Raw genomic sequence first — 16,272 nt, 5'->3', positions numbered from 1 at the left:
AAATTTTCTTATAATTTTTCATTGCATTCTCCTCTTATTACATTCTATCCAAGTGAACGCAAACTGACTGGTATGCCTGCAAACAATATAACTATACAATATGCATTGCTGACCAAAAAAGCCAGACCAAATGTGCTATTCTTTTGGCTGAGGAACAATCATGTTGTGTAGAAAAGGATTTGTTTGATTGGGGGGACATGTGTGGATTCACGTAGAATGTGAAGGTAGAGCGTATCTGGTGTAAGAAAATACTGTAATTCGAATAGTTGTGCTAAGCTCATGCCATTTCATGTAAGAATATATAAAGATCTTGATAAATATAGCTTAGACGATCAAATTATGATTCGTTTTATAACTAGATACATAAGGTTTTATATTACAAATTGTGTTAAAGGCTTTTTAAAATTCATATGTTTAATTATTGTGTTTCTATCGAGGGAGTGCCATAGTTGAGTTTTTTTGTCGTATATGGCGATTTCTTTTTGTCGTTAATTAACAAGTGCCTCATTTCAGATGACTTTGTTTCGGTGCCTGACATAAGCGTTTGTGCTGATTCCTTCTTTCCTTCCTCCTTTTTTCGCTCTCATCATCTTTATTTTCTTACTATTTGTATTGGTGTCCTAGAGACAATACTATTATGTTTTATTGTAAACAGTTCCAAGTTAACTTGGATTAAAACCAGTAGAATCAGATTTCAGAATTCGAGGGGCATAGTTCGAAGTTGTAAATTTGTTCTGGTTATAAAATAACACTGAGGCTCGCGTGTTGTGAACCAATCCATCTAAAATTTTAAGATATTAAAGGATCTTGTTATATATTTCGCCGCTCCAGGAACTCGATCGAGATCCCATTTTTTAGAATTAAGAGTGGATCACGACACTCATCTATTGGATAATTAATTCCTATTAATTCCTTCGTGTTCGTATCATATTGAGAGAATACTAGGGGTAACGCAGAGTTGATCTTGTAACTTGTGTCGAACCTTATAGCTCTAATACCATATTTTTGGTTTTTCACCCAAATATTCTTCCAAATCCGATGCACTACCATCACTTGAGATCATTCCACCATCTTCACTTCTTTTCTCTCTACCCTCATTCATTCTTTTATTTGATGCAATCCTTGATTTGTATTCATTGAACATCTTATGTATTGCTTCTTCTAATGATTTCCCATCAAGCCCGAAACTTCAATTCCATACATGGCTTTTAACATATACAACACAAATTGTAACTTGTGCCTTGGATCAAGTACAACTGAAATAACAAAAGATTATTCATTCCTCTTGGACCTCCCCAATATTTATTAAACTTATCCAACATTTCCTTTCCAATAGCACACATGTGAACATTATTACCACATGTCCATTCACTCAAGATAGAATGAATGGCATATATCTCATGCAAGAAAATACTAGAAGTAACATATTGTGTCCCTGAAATCTTCAAACTTAGAACATAAAATATTTTTAAAAATGATGCAAACTTTCTCATGGTACTCCAATCATCACTCGTAGGCCTTCCATCGATGTTATTCAACTTGAGATGTTTTTTGTATCTAGGATCCTGTGTATCATACCTATCAAATGCCCTTCCATATTTCTCCGCCACATCTAACATCTCATATGTTGAATTCCATCTAGTATCCACGTCAAGAACCAAAATCTTTTTACCTCAACTCTCTCATATTTTTCACATTCCATAAACACCATCTCTCTAGAGGGTGAATGTCTTATATATTTAACGGCATTTCTTACCCTATACCCATCTTTAACAACTAAATTTAAATGATCAACACACCGTAAATGTAAATTCTCTCCATCCAAAACACTAGAATCCCAATTACCAATTCTACCTTTTAATCTCTCCAATACAACATCATTAGAACTAGCATTATCAACCGTGATAGATAACACCCTCGTAATTACCCACTCCACCAAACACTCCTCAATAGCTAATGCAATTGGTTTACCTTTATGACTAGTAATCGGAAAAAAGTTTAGTATTCTTTTATTCAACTTCCAATCTTTGTCAATAAAATGTGCGGTTAAACACATATAATTAATTCTTTGATTAGAAGTCCATGTGTTCGTAGTTATCAAAAATGTTTGTGTTTTTTTTTGAAGTAATCAGACATTTAAATCATTTCTCCTAAGAGCATACATTCCATAAGATCCACGTGCAACGGTCCATCTCGATGGGATTTGAAACATTAGTTGCACGGTAGCCTTAAATTCTCTAAACCCGTAACCCTCCCCAAACTTAAATGGTAATTCATCAATAACAATCATCTTAATATACTTCTCTCTACACAAATCCTTGTCAAAAGTAAAACTAGTCAATGTTGTGAGACCACTATCTCTATTATTTTGAAAAACTAATTCAGATTGATGACCTTGAACACTATATAAATTGCAAGTTTTCAAATGATTATGCAAACTACTAGTACCATTACTTGAAGAATTTGCACTTAACTCCTTACCACAATACTTGCACTTTGCTTTCATTTTGCTGTCCTCACTTGCAAATTTAATATAGTGATCCCATATTCGAGCTCTAGATTCCATTTGCTTTCGCTTTTTCGACTTTGAAGCTAAGGTTTCAGTTGGAGTTTTGAGTTCATCTTGATAATCTCCTTCATTTTCCATCCACAAATACAATAAAATAACTCATATAAGTCCCTGCTTGGAAGTCTAGTGTGCATGATAAGAGTATATTATATATATATTTTAGATGATTTTATTCTCATATTTAATTGTATTTTGCATTGATTTGGATATGTATTTAATAGATTTTAATTTTTTATTGTAGAGTGCAATGAATTCCTAAAGTTGGAAGGATTTGAAGAAATAAGCTTAATTGGACTTAAATTTGGATGGAAATTCGGATTTATTTGGCCACAATTCGGATTTATTGGGCCACACCTAATATTTCGCTGTGTGGGCCATATCTGGAGTTCTGTACATCAGATTTTGACGATCTTACAGCCCAAGCGAAACTTAGAAAATTTTCTTTAATTCAGAGATGGTCCAATATCCAAAACCCAACTGGAACAGCCCAAAAAATGTGGAGAAAAGCATTTAAATAGTTTTATTCTAGAGATATCAATTAGTTTTTATGAGAGATACATATAGGGGGATAGAGAGAGAAGAGAGGAGGCTTTTATTTTTCTTCTTGTTCAAGATTTGAAGATTGAAGGTTTTTTCTCTATTCTCAATAATAGTTTAATTATGTGTTTTTTTACATCTTGTGTTTTGTTAGTTTAATCATGAGTGAGTAGATCTATAATCCAGGGTTAAGTTGAACCCTAACTATGATAGATGCATGATTCCCCCAACCCCAAATAGATTATTTAATTTGCTTATTGAGTTGTGCTAATTAACAATTACAAGTCGGGCATGATTATGTGTATTGTTTGAACCAATATCTAATTACCATCGGAAGTTGGATTTAGATGGTTGTGATTTATCCAATAAAGACATGAAATTCTCCATGACAATAGGTAGAACGGATTGTTAGGAAATCAAGATGTTGTGTTTAATGTCTCTAATTTGCATGATACCATGGAAATAGGCTTGATTGTATTTTTAGAGAAGCCATTAATACTCGGAAGAGGTTATTGGTATTTTATAGGGCGCATCTTTCCTCTTGAGTAATATATTTCATTAATTTGGGGTAGGGAATCGTAATTGCATTGATTCTTGCTAGTGGGGAAACTTAATTCTAGATGTTTTTAATTATCTGATAAAATCCTTATCCGCTTTAGTATAATTAGTTTAATTAATCTCTAAAATATTATTGTGTTCTTTGCTTAGTTGAATTAATCAAGAAATAACTAGTGTTTAACACATTTGTCTATGTGGGATTGACTCCGACTTGCCCCGCTACATTGTTAGGAGGATTTGTTGGGATTTTTATTTGATAGGTATACAACAACGTGTATACAACTATACACAAGTATGTAACATAAATACACACAAATCTGAAATACACACAAGTCATAACACAAGTATGAAATCTCCCAATTGGCAGTGGCACGCAAAGAAACAATAGCCAAAAATCGATTCAAGAATAAAGACATAAAATTGAATCGATTCAAGAATATATACACGGAGGCTAGATCACTAGATGTGTTTGGGTTATAAAATTCTCCAAAGCTCAAGTTCAAGAGAAACTTTATAACCAATAAACCATTTAGAAGGAGTAGTCATCCAAAATTATCAAACTTGGTTGACAGATCAAAATTTAAATGTTACAACTGTGGTCTACTTGGTCAATTCTCTAATCAGTGCATAGAACCCATCGATAAAAGGAAAAGCTCCTCAACTGAAAATATTGATTATAAAAAGAAATACTTTAAGCTCCTAAAGCAAAAGAAAAGAGCAATCAACACTACGGAGAAAGTCTGGGCAGCTGATCGAGATGATTTAGGTGATGATCTTCTTGTGAATATTGCCTTGATGGCTAAAGAGATGAATCAGAAGCCAAACCTATAAGCAGTTGACAGTTAAAAACCACTAACACTTCTGAACTTTCTAATATTGAATACTAGCAAATTATTGATGACATGTCAAATGAAATATAAAATCTTATAGTTTCTCTAAATCATTAACAAAAGAAATTGCTAAAATGAATGGCGCTAATGATTTATTGGTTGAGAGAAATGCTACACTAGACTCTGAATAACTTCAGCTTAAGAAAATCAAAAGGGATACTAATATATCAAGGAAAGAGATAGTGGTTGTGTTTTATAAAGAACAAATTCTTAAGAAGCCGTTGGAAAGGGAGCAAAAAATTATTGCAAAGTGAAAGGACACCATCAATGTCATTGACCGTATGCATAGTACTCAAATCTAAGAAAAAACGAGTAAGAAAGCCTGGAACAAAGATAGAGAAATCTTTGAAGAAGAAGCTGATGAATCAACGGATGATGATCATCCGTTGATGGATAATCCACCAACGAATGAGGGTTATCCGTTGAAGACTCGGAAATCAGTTAAAAAGCTTAATAAAAGATTTGGACAACTGGTTGACATTCGGTCTAAAGTTAGGAACAAATGACCGTTTCTATAACATCATCAAAATCTCTAGAAGCATAAAAATTTAAAATATTATATGTCGTCAAGTAATTTAGCATTGTCGTGAAAAGCTCACTTAGAGATATTAATGCACTCACCAACCAAAAGAACATATGTAGTGCATCTGTTACTTGTCTATAACTTATGTAAAATATTTTTCACTTCACAAAATTTATTCACTCCAAGCTTTAGTATTGAATCTTGAGACATGATCAAGAAATGATCTTCTTCAAAAAATTCATTAGTGGAGCTTTATTTTTGTGTGATGAAAAAATACACTAGTAGTGTATTGCAAATCCTTTTACGTACTTCACTATATAGTATATTTTGCATTTAAAATAAACACAAATAATTGATCTTAAGGAGTCACACTGACAAATAAATTATTATCATGTTAGACATTACTTGCAACAAATCATATATCAAGTGTTATTATAGTAACAAAATTTTTTCATAATATTATACATTATCATTGTAGCAAGGGTTTTTCCAATATAGGAATAAACATTTGATAAAATCCTTATGTATATTCTTGAGAGATATACCACAAACTAATTATAGGGTAATAATTTTGAAAAAAGGTAGTAATTTGTCCGGCATAAAAGAAAATCTTAATTTAAAGTTAATATGCTTTCCTTTTGACAATTAAAAATAACTAGCACAAGAAATATATACTAATTGTATCCTAAATATTAAAATCAGATTACAAACTAGTTTAACTATATATCTTAACATAATTTATCAATAAATTTCTCAAGCTAAGAATTTGCACAATATAAATATTTGATCTTTGAATTATTTAATCGAGGGACCATATTTTACTTGGATAGTTTAAGTTTGGTTAAAGAAACTATATTTAATGAATTATTTATAATATTTTGAGCTAGGTGGGCTGTTAGGTGGGCTTTTAGTTAACTATTTTGTCTACATGAAGTATAGGAGGCCCATTAGGATGCTAATAATAATAATCACTAGATATAAGAAGAAAGATAACCCTAATTAGTGTCTAGCAACCACAATCTTTCAACTTTATACAAAAATCGCAAGCTTCCGCCTCTTCATTTCGCTGCTGCATTTAATTGATTGCTTGAAAGGAGATTAATCTTCTGCTATACTGCTATACATTGACAGGTATTCATCATCTAATAATAGTATATCATTGAATTTATATATTTGATAATTTTGTGTGAGGTTCATGTTTTCTTATGAGACCCGTGAGCATCTGAGATCTAACATATCATTCAATTTATATCAGCTTGAATACTCTATTAAATTAAGTCATTTTAATCAGCAATATCTCTGATGTTAAGATTGATATACTCATCTATCCTAATTTGATGTGTTTCAGATCAGATTAATAATATTGTAAATGAATATAAAACGAACTTAATTGAAAAGATTATGGTAAGAGTTGATTGTACTCTAAAAAGGTCACCCGTCTTACTAATTTGATGTACTAGTTATCTTTCCAATCTAAAATGCTAAATATTTTAAATCTCATTTTTTTTAGTACAGTAAGGTTTGAACCAAGATTAATATATTCGCTCTAAGTAGAATTAAAGTTACTTTTTTATGGGTTGGGTTGATGCATGTTGTTGATATAAAATATTATCATAATAGACTTTTCTTTTAACATCTTAGATTTGGAAAAAGTGTGTATGTGAGCACTCTTTGGTTATGATCTCAAAACTTTGTTCCCTCTTATTCCTTGTATTCTCACAATTTATTTATTTCTTGTAATTTCATAATTTAGTATATAACACAAATTTACTAGAGAGATAGGCACACGTGATCCATCAAAGAAGAATGAATCTTAGGGATATGACCTTCTTTCTAAAACAACTCCCTTCTATAATCTAATATCTAAAAAACTGTGAACATACTCATAGATTATTACTTCAACAAATTACGAGTTATGCTTTCAACCTAAGAGCAAGTCCAAAAATTTATCTAAATGAGCTCCTATTGACATAAAATGCTGCTCCAACAGTGTTATATATTGGGATTCCCTAAATTCCCAAGACATCCTCAATATAACTAGTTAGGTCATATTCTTTTCCGGAATCCCTAAGACATCCTCAATATTACTAGTTAGGTCATATTTTTTGTTAACCAGTAATCATTCCCTATTTCATTTTTTGGAATAAAATTCAATTTTACGGGGTCCATGTGGGAGACAACGGGGCAGTGGTTACAACTGTCGTGCAAAGAGCCTCCTGAACAAGGAGGCGGCGATGAACCATCCACTCCCGTGATTCATATTTATCAATCGATCTCCGTCTGCTCCCTCCGCGTGTCTACTAGCGCTCCTGTACAGAGCGAAGAAAGGGCGAAAAAGAGCGGCTGAAGCTATGTGTTGTTTTTGGCATATTGCTTACTACTAGGTTGGATCGGATGTCAACCAAGATGCTCGCCACACTTTGGCTAGATTCAAATTTGACCAGAGGTACGATATAAGGAAAGAGTTGCTTCGCAACCCCTTTCTAGTGTGGAACATGGTTTTCAAGTGGCCTTAGATACGGAGGAGTACTTACGAGTGCAAACAACCGTCTTATATTTATAAATAGAATTATGAATAAAAATTTCCGTAAGCAGTAAGCAGCAGATCTCTACTTCTTTTCCTAATAAATAGTTTGATCCATTTTACCGAGAAAGTCTACGGTTCGAGTCCGTATAGCCCTAGAGCCCTAAAAAATGGAAATAAAAAATTGTATAAATTGCATAATTGGAATTTTCCCATTATAGTTTGTTGCTTGAAAATAGATCGAATTTCTTATTTCGAAGTGAAATGTCTCGAAAAAATAAAAATAGTGGCCGGGGAGTTTATAGTAGCCAAAGTCATTGGAATCTTTAGTTTATACATTGGAAAAAAGCTTTGTTATTAATAAACTAGAAAAGGGAAAACAAATGACTGAAGAAAGGAAATCTATTAGTTATTTGTCAAAGTTTCATTTATTCAATGACCATAACTAGGCGGGGAAATATAGCTCCGAGAAAAAAAAAATCTTTAGGCAAATACTTAAAATGATTCCTTCCTAAGAAAGAAGAAGTTTTCTCCTCTCTTCTTATTCAAAATCTATGGTCATTTTAACTTTATGTTCGCACTTATTTGATCACCAAATTATGTTGGTTATCATAATATATGGTGTTAAACTCTAGCTAGCTTCTTTTCACATGTGATGTTATTAATTATATTAAATCCACTATCTACGTGTTAGCATGTGGTGTGAGCATAGTAGATATATATGATTCCATATAAATGAATTTGAGATGATTTTGACCAACTATTTTCTTCATCTCATCTAACTATTTATATATGGATGGGACTTGGAAATTAAGAACATAAGTAAAATAAGGGATGAAAGTAAGCAAAATGAGTATAGTGATGAGACAATATGATATTTAGTTCATAAACTACATATGGTGGATGCAAAATGAGTAAAGTGAAGAGTCCATTTGATATGTATTGCATAAACTAAATATGATGGATGTAAGTGCGTGCAGTTATGGAGATTACTAGGTACCCAAAAATTGTTCCCAAGTACTTTTCCCAAATGCTAGTTTGCAGTGATTGATTAGTTCCACTTACCCACCTAATTACCTATATGCACATAAACCACCTAATTAAAATCAGTTCCATGTCATTTAATAAAATAACGGGGGACAAGATTTGAGATAAATAATATTATTTTGTTATATTATAAAGATTACTCTTTTTTGATAAGTTTTGTAATATAAAAATTTGAAATTGATATTTTTTAGGAAACAGTTGGGACGAGTACTATTTATTTATCCAGTATTTCTTAGACATATGCCTGATGTGCAGGGTTGTGTAGCATGGAGAAGAATAACCCCCAAAATACAGTGGTGCCCACAAAGATCAACTCCATCTTCATCGATTTTAGCGGTTACCAAATGAAGCAAGTTGGTGGAAACCGTCATAATAATCTACCAAGCAGGTTACCAATTAAACTTAAGTACTTGCTTCTTCTTTCAAATTTGAGTGCAATGTGCATCTGTGTTGACTTGGCCAAGCTCAGCTTGGTTCATGATCTTATAATTTAGTTAATGTAGCAATTAGAATGCACATATATGACGAGAAAAAATTGAAAACAAAACATGTGTGTAGGAATGACTCTGGGCAATTCGCAAAACCTGGAGAGGATGGGGCTGGTATAAAGCCAAATGAAAATTCTGTGGAGCATAGTTCTGGTAAAACGCCAAAAGGAAGAGATGATGTAGCTGGTTTTAGTTTGAGGTGAACTTTCTATTACCTATATGTCATATTACTAATATTGTGTTTCGTTAGGAAGAATGAAACAGAATGTATTCGAATGATTAAATAAATGAAAATAATAGATGTAAAAGGGAATTTGAAAAAAATTTAGTGAGTGCAAAATTGATATAGTGAGATTGAGGAAAAAATTTAGTATAGGAGGAAATTGAGCATAAATTTTTATAGTGTCTTCTCTAAATATATGGTTTAAGAAATGAAATGGAGGGATCAATAAAATTTATGAACTTACTTTAACATAGTTCAAATTTAATTGCATTTATTCTAAATGCATTCACCCCATCCAAACACAACATAAGATCTCAAATACGCTCAAATGAGGGAAACAATTATGGAGATGTTCGGTTACGTAGTTATATCTTTTAAATAGTGTCAAAAGTTTTAGTTTGAGAGGAACTTTCTATTGTTATCACATCATCTTATTCATCTTCTGCTTGTAGTATTAAGAGCTCGAGTATGCTTAAATTGATGGATGGAAATTATTGTTGTATTTGATTGGGGTGAATGAATTTGAAAGGATTGGAATGAAATTCGAACTATATGTAATGGACAATTGTTTATATTCGTTCCGTCCTCATTCTTGACATCTTATACTAGAGATCACACCTTCTCAATTTATATATGAAGGAATGCTTCATTACCTGCTATACAATTTTTTTTCAAATCTTACGATAGCAATTCTCACTAATTTTTTTCAAAACTTCCCTCTTAAATCTATTATTTGCATTTATATTTAGTCATTTCATTCCTTTCTCTCATATATATTAGGATCTCATAAATATTAGGATATATTATACAGATGTCTGGTTCTGTATGTGTGGTACTCTAACAAAAATTAATATAAAATGTTTGATTTTCAAAATTTGGTGTCAGATGGCTTTACACTGGCATAGCGGCCATATTACACATTTATCAAAACAAACATTTTTTTAGGGTGGTCTGAAAACTCATAGAAATTTGAATGAGCTCAGTGTTGAAGTTATTTGTTATGAAATATTTTTAGGGTATTCTCTCTTTTTCATTGGCAAATGTTCTAATCTATCTTGCCTTCTATAGTTAGACATAAACTTGATCATATATATACATTGGATAGATTCCCTATTTAGTTAAACTAGATGATGTTAAACCACCAGCACTACTTTATTTGACATTCTCAAGTGACGCAGAGAATATGTTGCTGAGAAGACTCGAAAGCAATATGACGCACCTTCACGACAATCTCCGCCATCACAAGGTCCAGTAGTGAAGGAGAAAGTACTGCCTGAAGAGCCTTCGAATGATATGCCAACTCTTCAAAGCACCACAACATTTCAGATTGTCAATGTGGTTGAGGACTCAGACACAGAAGAAGCAGAAGGCACTGGTATATGCGTCAGGAAGAGGCGTAAACAAGCTTGACAAAAATGGTGATCTCTTTTACTCTTATGGACCTATATGATTGAATTCATTACTTGTGAATATATTTCGTGGAAAATAAACACAAAGTTCCATAAGTGCAAAACTCTCTTCATATTTTTGGAAATCAATCTTAAATATGTGCAGGAAAAATTCGAGCTTAATCTGTATATTTGTAAATTATAAAGATTTAAGATGCATGTCATTTAGATTATTCAGAAACTTTGAATTCTGCAATTATTTGTGTGAAGTTCTGCTGATGTATTCTTATTTGTGTTCTCTTTGTAGATCTTGATCAGCGAACTAGGGAACTGCGGGAAACAACTAACGTTAGTTATAATCAAGTTTTGGAAACTTGGTGATGTTGTTGATCACCAAGTGTTACTGTGCAAAACTAATGTTATTTGTTAATCCAGCTTTTGTAACCATGTTGAATGACGGTGCAAACGTTCTGAAATTTTGGCAATTACTTTTTCAATCAATAATCTGAAAGTTTTTTCATGGGTGAGATGTTTAATCAAAGAGTTTCTGCATTTTATTAATTAATACATGACTCTGACCAGCAAATGCCCTTAGCTACTTTATCTTAGATTACTTTTCTACTGCTATTATGAGAAAAATTAGAATTAGATTTCAGAATTTGGGCGCTTAGTTTCTGGTTGTAATTTTGTTCTTGTCATAAAATAACAGTGAGGCTAGGTGCTGATAAACAGTCCATCTAAAACTTTAAAATGTTAGAGGAAGTTCCAAATGGATCTTATGCAATTGGAAACCAGTAGGATTAGATTTTAGAATTCGAGGCCAGGGCATAGTTTCCGAGTTGTAATTTTGTTCTCGTTATAAAATAACAGCGAGGCTACGTGTTAGTCTATATAAAATCTTAAGATGCTAGAGAAATGTCGAAAATGGATCTTATGATACATTTCGACGCTCCCCCTAACTCGAAATTCCATTTTTTTTAATGAAATAGTGGATCATGATACCCATCTTTCTTTTGGGCAATTTATTCCTTTATCATATTGCGAAAATATTGGAGGTAACGTAGAACTGAACTTGTGACCTCTGGCGAACCTGGGCTCTCTATTACCATATTAAATCACTCCTATAATCTTAAGGTGTTAAAGCAAGGTCCAAATAGATCTTGTACTATGTTTCAACACTACATTAACTTGGATGGAATAAATGATAAGAGAATATAATGAAATTAGTACTTAATTTTGGGGGAGGTTGAAAAAAACGTTTATAACTTCATTTCTTTCATCATTCCATTCTATAATATTTAAATTAGAAATATAACCTACATGTTTCAAAGAATCTTCACTATCTTTCTAACAATTTTTATCATAGACGTTCTAGACTCATTCATGCTCACTCCTAGTTGTCTCGTATATTCTTAATTCTCCTTTAAATTTTCTTATAATTTTTCATTGCATTCTCCTCTTATTTCATTCTATCCAAGTGAACGCAAACTGACTGGTAATGCCTGCAAACAATATAACTATACAATATGCATTGCTGACCAAAAAAGCCAGACCAAATGTGCTATTCTTTTGGCTGAGGAACAATCATGTTGTGTAGAAAAGGATTTGTTTGATTGGGGGGACATGTGTGGATTCACGTAAGAATGTGAAGGTAGAGCTTATCTGGTGTAAGAAAATACTGTAATTCGAATAGTTGTGCTAAGCTCATGCCATTTCATGTAAGAATATATAAAGATCTTGATAAATATAGCTTAGACGATCAAATTATGATTCGTTTATAACTAGATACATAAGGTTTTATATTACAAATTGTGTTAAAGGCTTTTTAAATCATATGTTTAAATTATTGTGTTTCTATCGAGGGAGTGCCATAGTTGATTTTTTTCTGTCGTATATGGCGATTTCGTTTTGTCGTTAATTAACAATTGCCTCATTTCAGATGACTTTGTTTCGGTGCCTGACATAAGCGTTTGTGCTTGATTCCTTCTTTCCTTCCTCCTTTTTTCTCTTCATCATCTTTATTTTCTTACTATTTGTATTGGTGTCCTAGAGACAATACTATTATGTTTTATTGTAAACAGTTCCAAGTTAACTTGGATTAAAACCAGTAGAATCAGATTTCAGAATTCGAGGGGCATAGTTCGAAGTTGTAAATTTGTTCTGGTTATAAAATAACACTGAGGCTCGCGTGTTGTGAACCAATCCATCTAAAATTTTAAGATATTAAAGGATCTTGTTATATATTTCGCCGCTCCAGGAACTCGATCGAGATCCCATTTTTTAGAATTAAGAGTGGATCACGACACTCATCTATTGGATAATTAATTCCTATTAATTCCTTCGTGTTCGTATCATATTGAGAGAATACTAGGGGTAACGCAGAGTTGATCTTGTAACTTGTGTCGAACCTTATAGCTCTAATACCATATTTTTGGTTTTTCACCCAAATATTCTTCCAAATCCGATGCACTACCATCACTTGAGATCATTCCACCATCTTCACTTCTTTTCTCTCTACCCTCATTCATTCTTTTATTTGATGCAATCCTTGATTTGTATTCATTGAACATCTTATGTATTGCTTCTTCTAATGATTTTCCCATCAAGCCCGAAACTTCAATTCCATACATGGCTTTTAACATATACAACACAAATTGTAACTTGTGCCTTGGATCAAGTACAACTGAAATAAACAAAAGATTATTCATTCCTCTTGGACCTCCCCAATATTTATTAAACTTATCCAACATTTCCTTTCCAATAGCACACATGTGAACATTATTACCACATGTCCATTCACTCAAGATAGAATGAATGGCATATATCTCATGCAAGAAAATACTAGAAGTAACATATTGTGTCCCTGAAATCTTCAAACTTAGAACATAAAATATTTTTAAAAATGATGCAAACTTTCTCATGGTACTCCAATCATCACTCGTAGGCCTTCCATCGATGTTATTCAACTTGAGATGTTTTTTGTATCTAGGATCCTGTGTATCATACCTATCAAATGCCCTTCCATATTTCTCCGCCACATCTAACATCTCATATGTTGAATTCCATCTAGTATCCACGTCAAGAACCAAAATCTTTTTACCTCAACTCTCTCATATTTTTCACATTCCATAAACACCATCTCTCTAGAGGGTGAATGTCTTATATATTTAACGGCATTTCTTACCCTATACCCATCTTTAACAACTAAATTTAAATGATCAACACACCGTAAATGTAAATTCTCTCCATCCAAAACACTAGAATCCCAATTACCAATTCTACCTTTTAGTCTCTCCAATACAACATCATTAGAACTAGCATTATCAACCGTGATAGATAACACCCTCGTAATTACCCACTCCACCAAACACTCCTCAATAGCTAATGCAATTGGTTTACCTTTATGACTAGTAATCGGAAAAAAGTTTAGTATTCTTTTATTCAACTTCCAATCTTTGTCAATAAAATGTGCGGTTAAACACATATAATTAATTCTTTGATTAGAAGTCCATGTGTTCGTAGTTATCAAAAATGTTGTGTTTTTTTTTTGAAGTAATCAGACATTTAAATCATTTCTCCTAAGAGCATACATTCCATAAGATCCACGTGCAACGGTCCATCTCGATGGGATTTGAAACATTAGTTGCACGGTAGCCTTAAATTCTCTAAACCCGTAACCCTCCCCAAACTTAAATGGTAATTCATCAATAACAATCATCTTAATATACTTCTCTCTACACAAATCCTTGTCAAAAGTAAAACTAGTCAATGTTGTGAGACCACTATCTCTATTATTTTGAAAAACTAATTCAGATTGATGACCTTGAACAATATAAATTGCAAGTTTTCAAATGATTATGCAAACTACTAGTACCATTACTTGAAGAATTTGCACTTAACTCCTTACCACAATACTTGCACTTTGCTTTCATTTTGCTGTCCTCACTTGCAAATTTAATATAGTGATCCCATATTCGAGCTCTAGATTCCATTTGCTTTCGCTTTTTCGACTTTGAAGCTAAGGTTTCAGTTGGAGTTTTGAGTTCATCTTGATAATCTCCTTCATTTTCCATCCACAAATACAATAAAATAACTCATATAAGTCCCTGCTTGGAAGTCTAGTGTGCATGATAAGAGTATATTATTTATATATTTTAGATGATTTTATTCTCATATTTAATTGTATTTTGCATTGATTTGGATATGTATTTAATAGATTTTAATTTTTTATTGTAGAGTGCAATGAATTCCTAAAGTTGGAAGGATTTGAAGAAATAAGCTTAATTGGACTTAAATTTGGATGGAAATTCGGATTTATTTGGCCACAATTCGGATTTATTGGGCCACACCTAATATTTCGCTGTGTGGGCCATATCTGGAGTTCTGTACATCAGATTTTGACGATCTTACAGCCCAAGCGAAGCTTAGAAAATTTCCTTTAATTCAGAGATGGTCCAATATCCAAAACCCAACTGGAACAGCCCAAAAAATGTGGAGAAAAGCATTTAAATAGTTTTATTCTAGAGATATCAATTAGTTTTTATGAGAGATACATATAGGGGGATAGAGAGAGAAGAGAGGAGGCTTTTATTTTTCTTCTTGTTCAAGATTTGAAGATTGAAGGTTTTTTCTCTATTCTCAATAATAGTTTAATTATGTGTTTTTATTACATCTTGTGTTTTGTTAGTTTAATCATGAGTGAGTAGATCTATAATCCAGGGTTAAGTTGAACCCTAACTATGATAGATGCATGATTCCCCCAACCCCAAATAGATTATTTAATTTGCTTATTGAGTTGTGCTAATTAACAATTACAAGTCGGGCATGATTATGTGTATTGTTTGAACCAATATCTAATTACCATCGGAAGTTGGATTTAGATGGTTGTGATTTATCCAATAAAGACATGAAATTCTCCATGACAATAGGTAGAACGGATTGTTAGGAAATCAAGATGTTGTGTTTAATGTCTCTAATTTGCATGATACCATGGAAATAGGCTTGATTGTATTTTTAGAGAAGCCATTAATACTCGGAAGAGGTTATTGGTATTTTATAGGGCGCATCTTTCCTCTTGAGTAATATATTTCATTAATTTGGGGTAGGGAATCGTAATTGCATTGATTCTTGCTAGTGGGGAAACTTAATTCTAGATGTTTTTAATTATCTGATAAAATCCTTATCCGCTTTAGTATAATTAGTTTAATTAATCTCTAAAATATTATTGTGTTCTTTGCTTAGTTGAATTAATCAAGAAATAACTAGTGTTTAACACATTTGTCTATGTGGGATTGACTCCGACTTGCCCCGCTACATTGTTAGGAGGATTTGTTGGGATTTTTATTTGATAGGTATACAACAACGTGTATACAACTATACACAAGTATGTAACATAAATACACACAAATCTGAAATACACACAAGTCATAACACAAGTATGAAATCTCCCAATTGGCAGTGGCACGCAAAGAAACAATAGCCAAAAATCGATTCAAGAATAAAGACATAAAATTGAATCGATTCAA

The 16,272-nt window shown here is 32.4% G+C and overlaps 1 protein-coding gene across 1 annotated transcript; it reads right to left on the bottom strand.

Annotated features, from left to right (window-relative positions):
- Nucleotides 1-13,164: 13,164 nt before the first annotated feature.
- LOC135150501 (zinc finger BED domain-containing protein RICESLEEPER 1-like) lies at nt 13,165-14,820 on the bottom strand. The gene is made up of 4 exons (XM_064086839.1): nt 14,622-14,820; nt 14,338-14,569; nt 13,939-14,154; nt 13,165-13,813 (listed from the first exon to the last, which is right to left on the bottom strand). The coding sequence occupies exons 1-4, from the start codon at nt 14,818-14,820 to the stop codon at nt 13,165-13,167; spliced, it is 1,296 nt and encodes a 431-aa protein (XP_063942909.1).
- Nucleotides 14,821-16,272: the final 1,452 nt, after the last annotated feature.

This window comes from Daucus carota, chromosome 2 (genome assembly GCF_001625215.2).
Source record: "Daucus carota subsp. sativus chromosome 2, DH1 v3.0, whole genome shotgun sequence".
Lineage (NCBI taxonomy): Eukaryota > Viridiplantae > Streptophyta > Magnoliopsida > Apiales > Apiaceae > Daucus > Daucus carota.
Note: the sequence above shows the minus strand (reverse complement) of the source record. Positions and strands in the feature narration are given on the sequence as shown.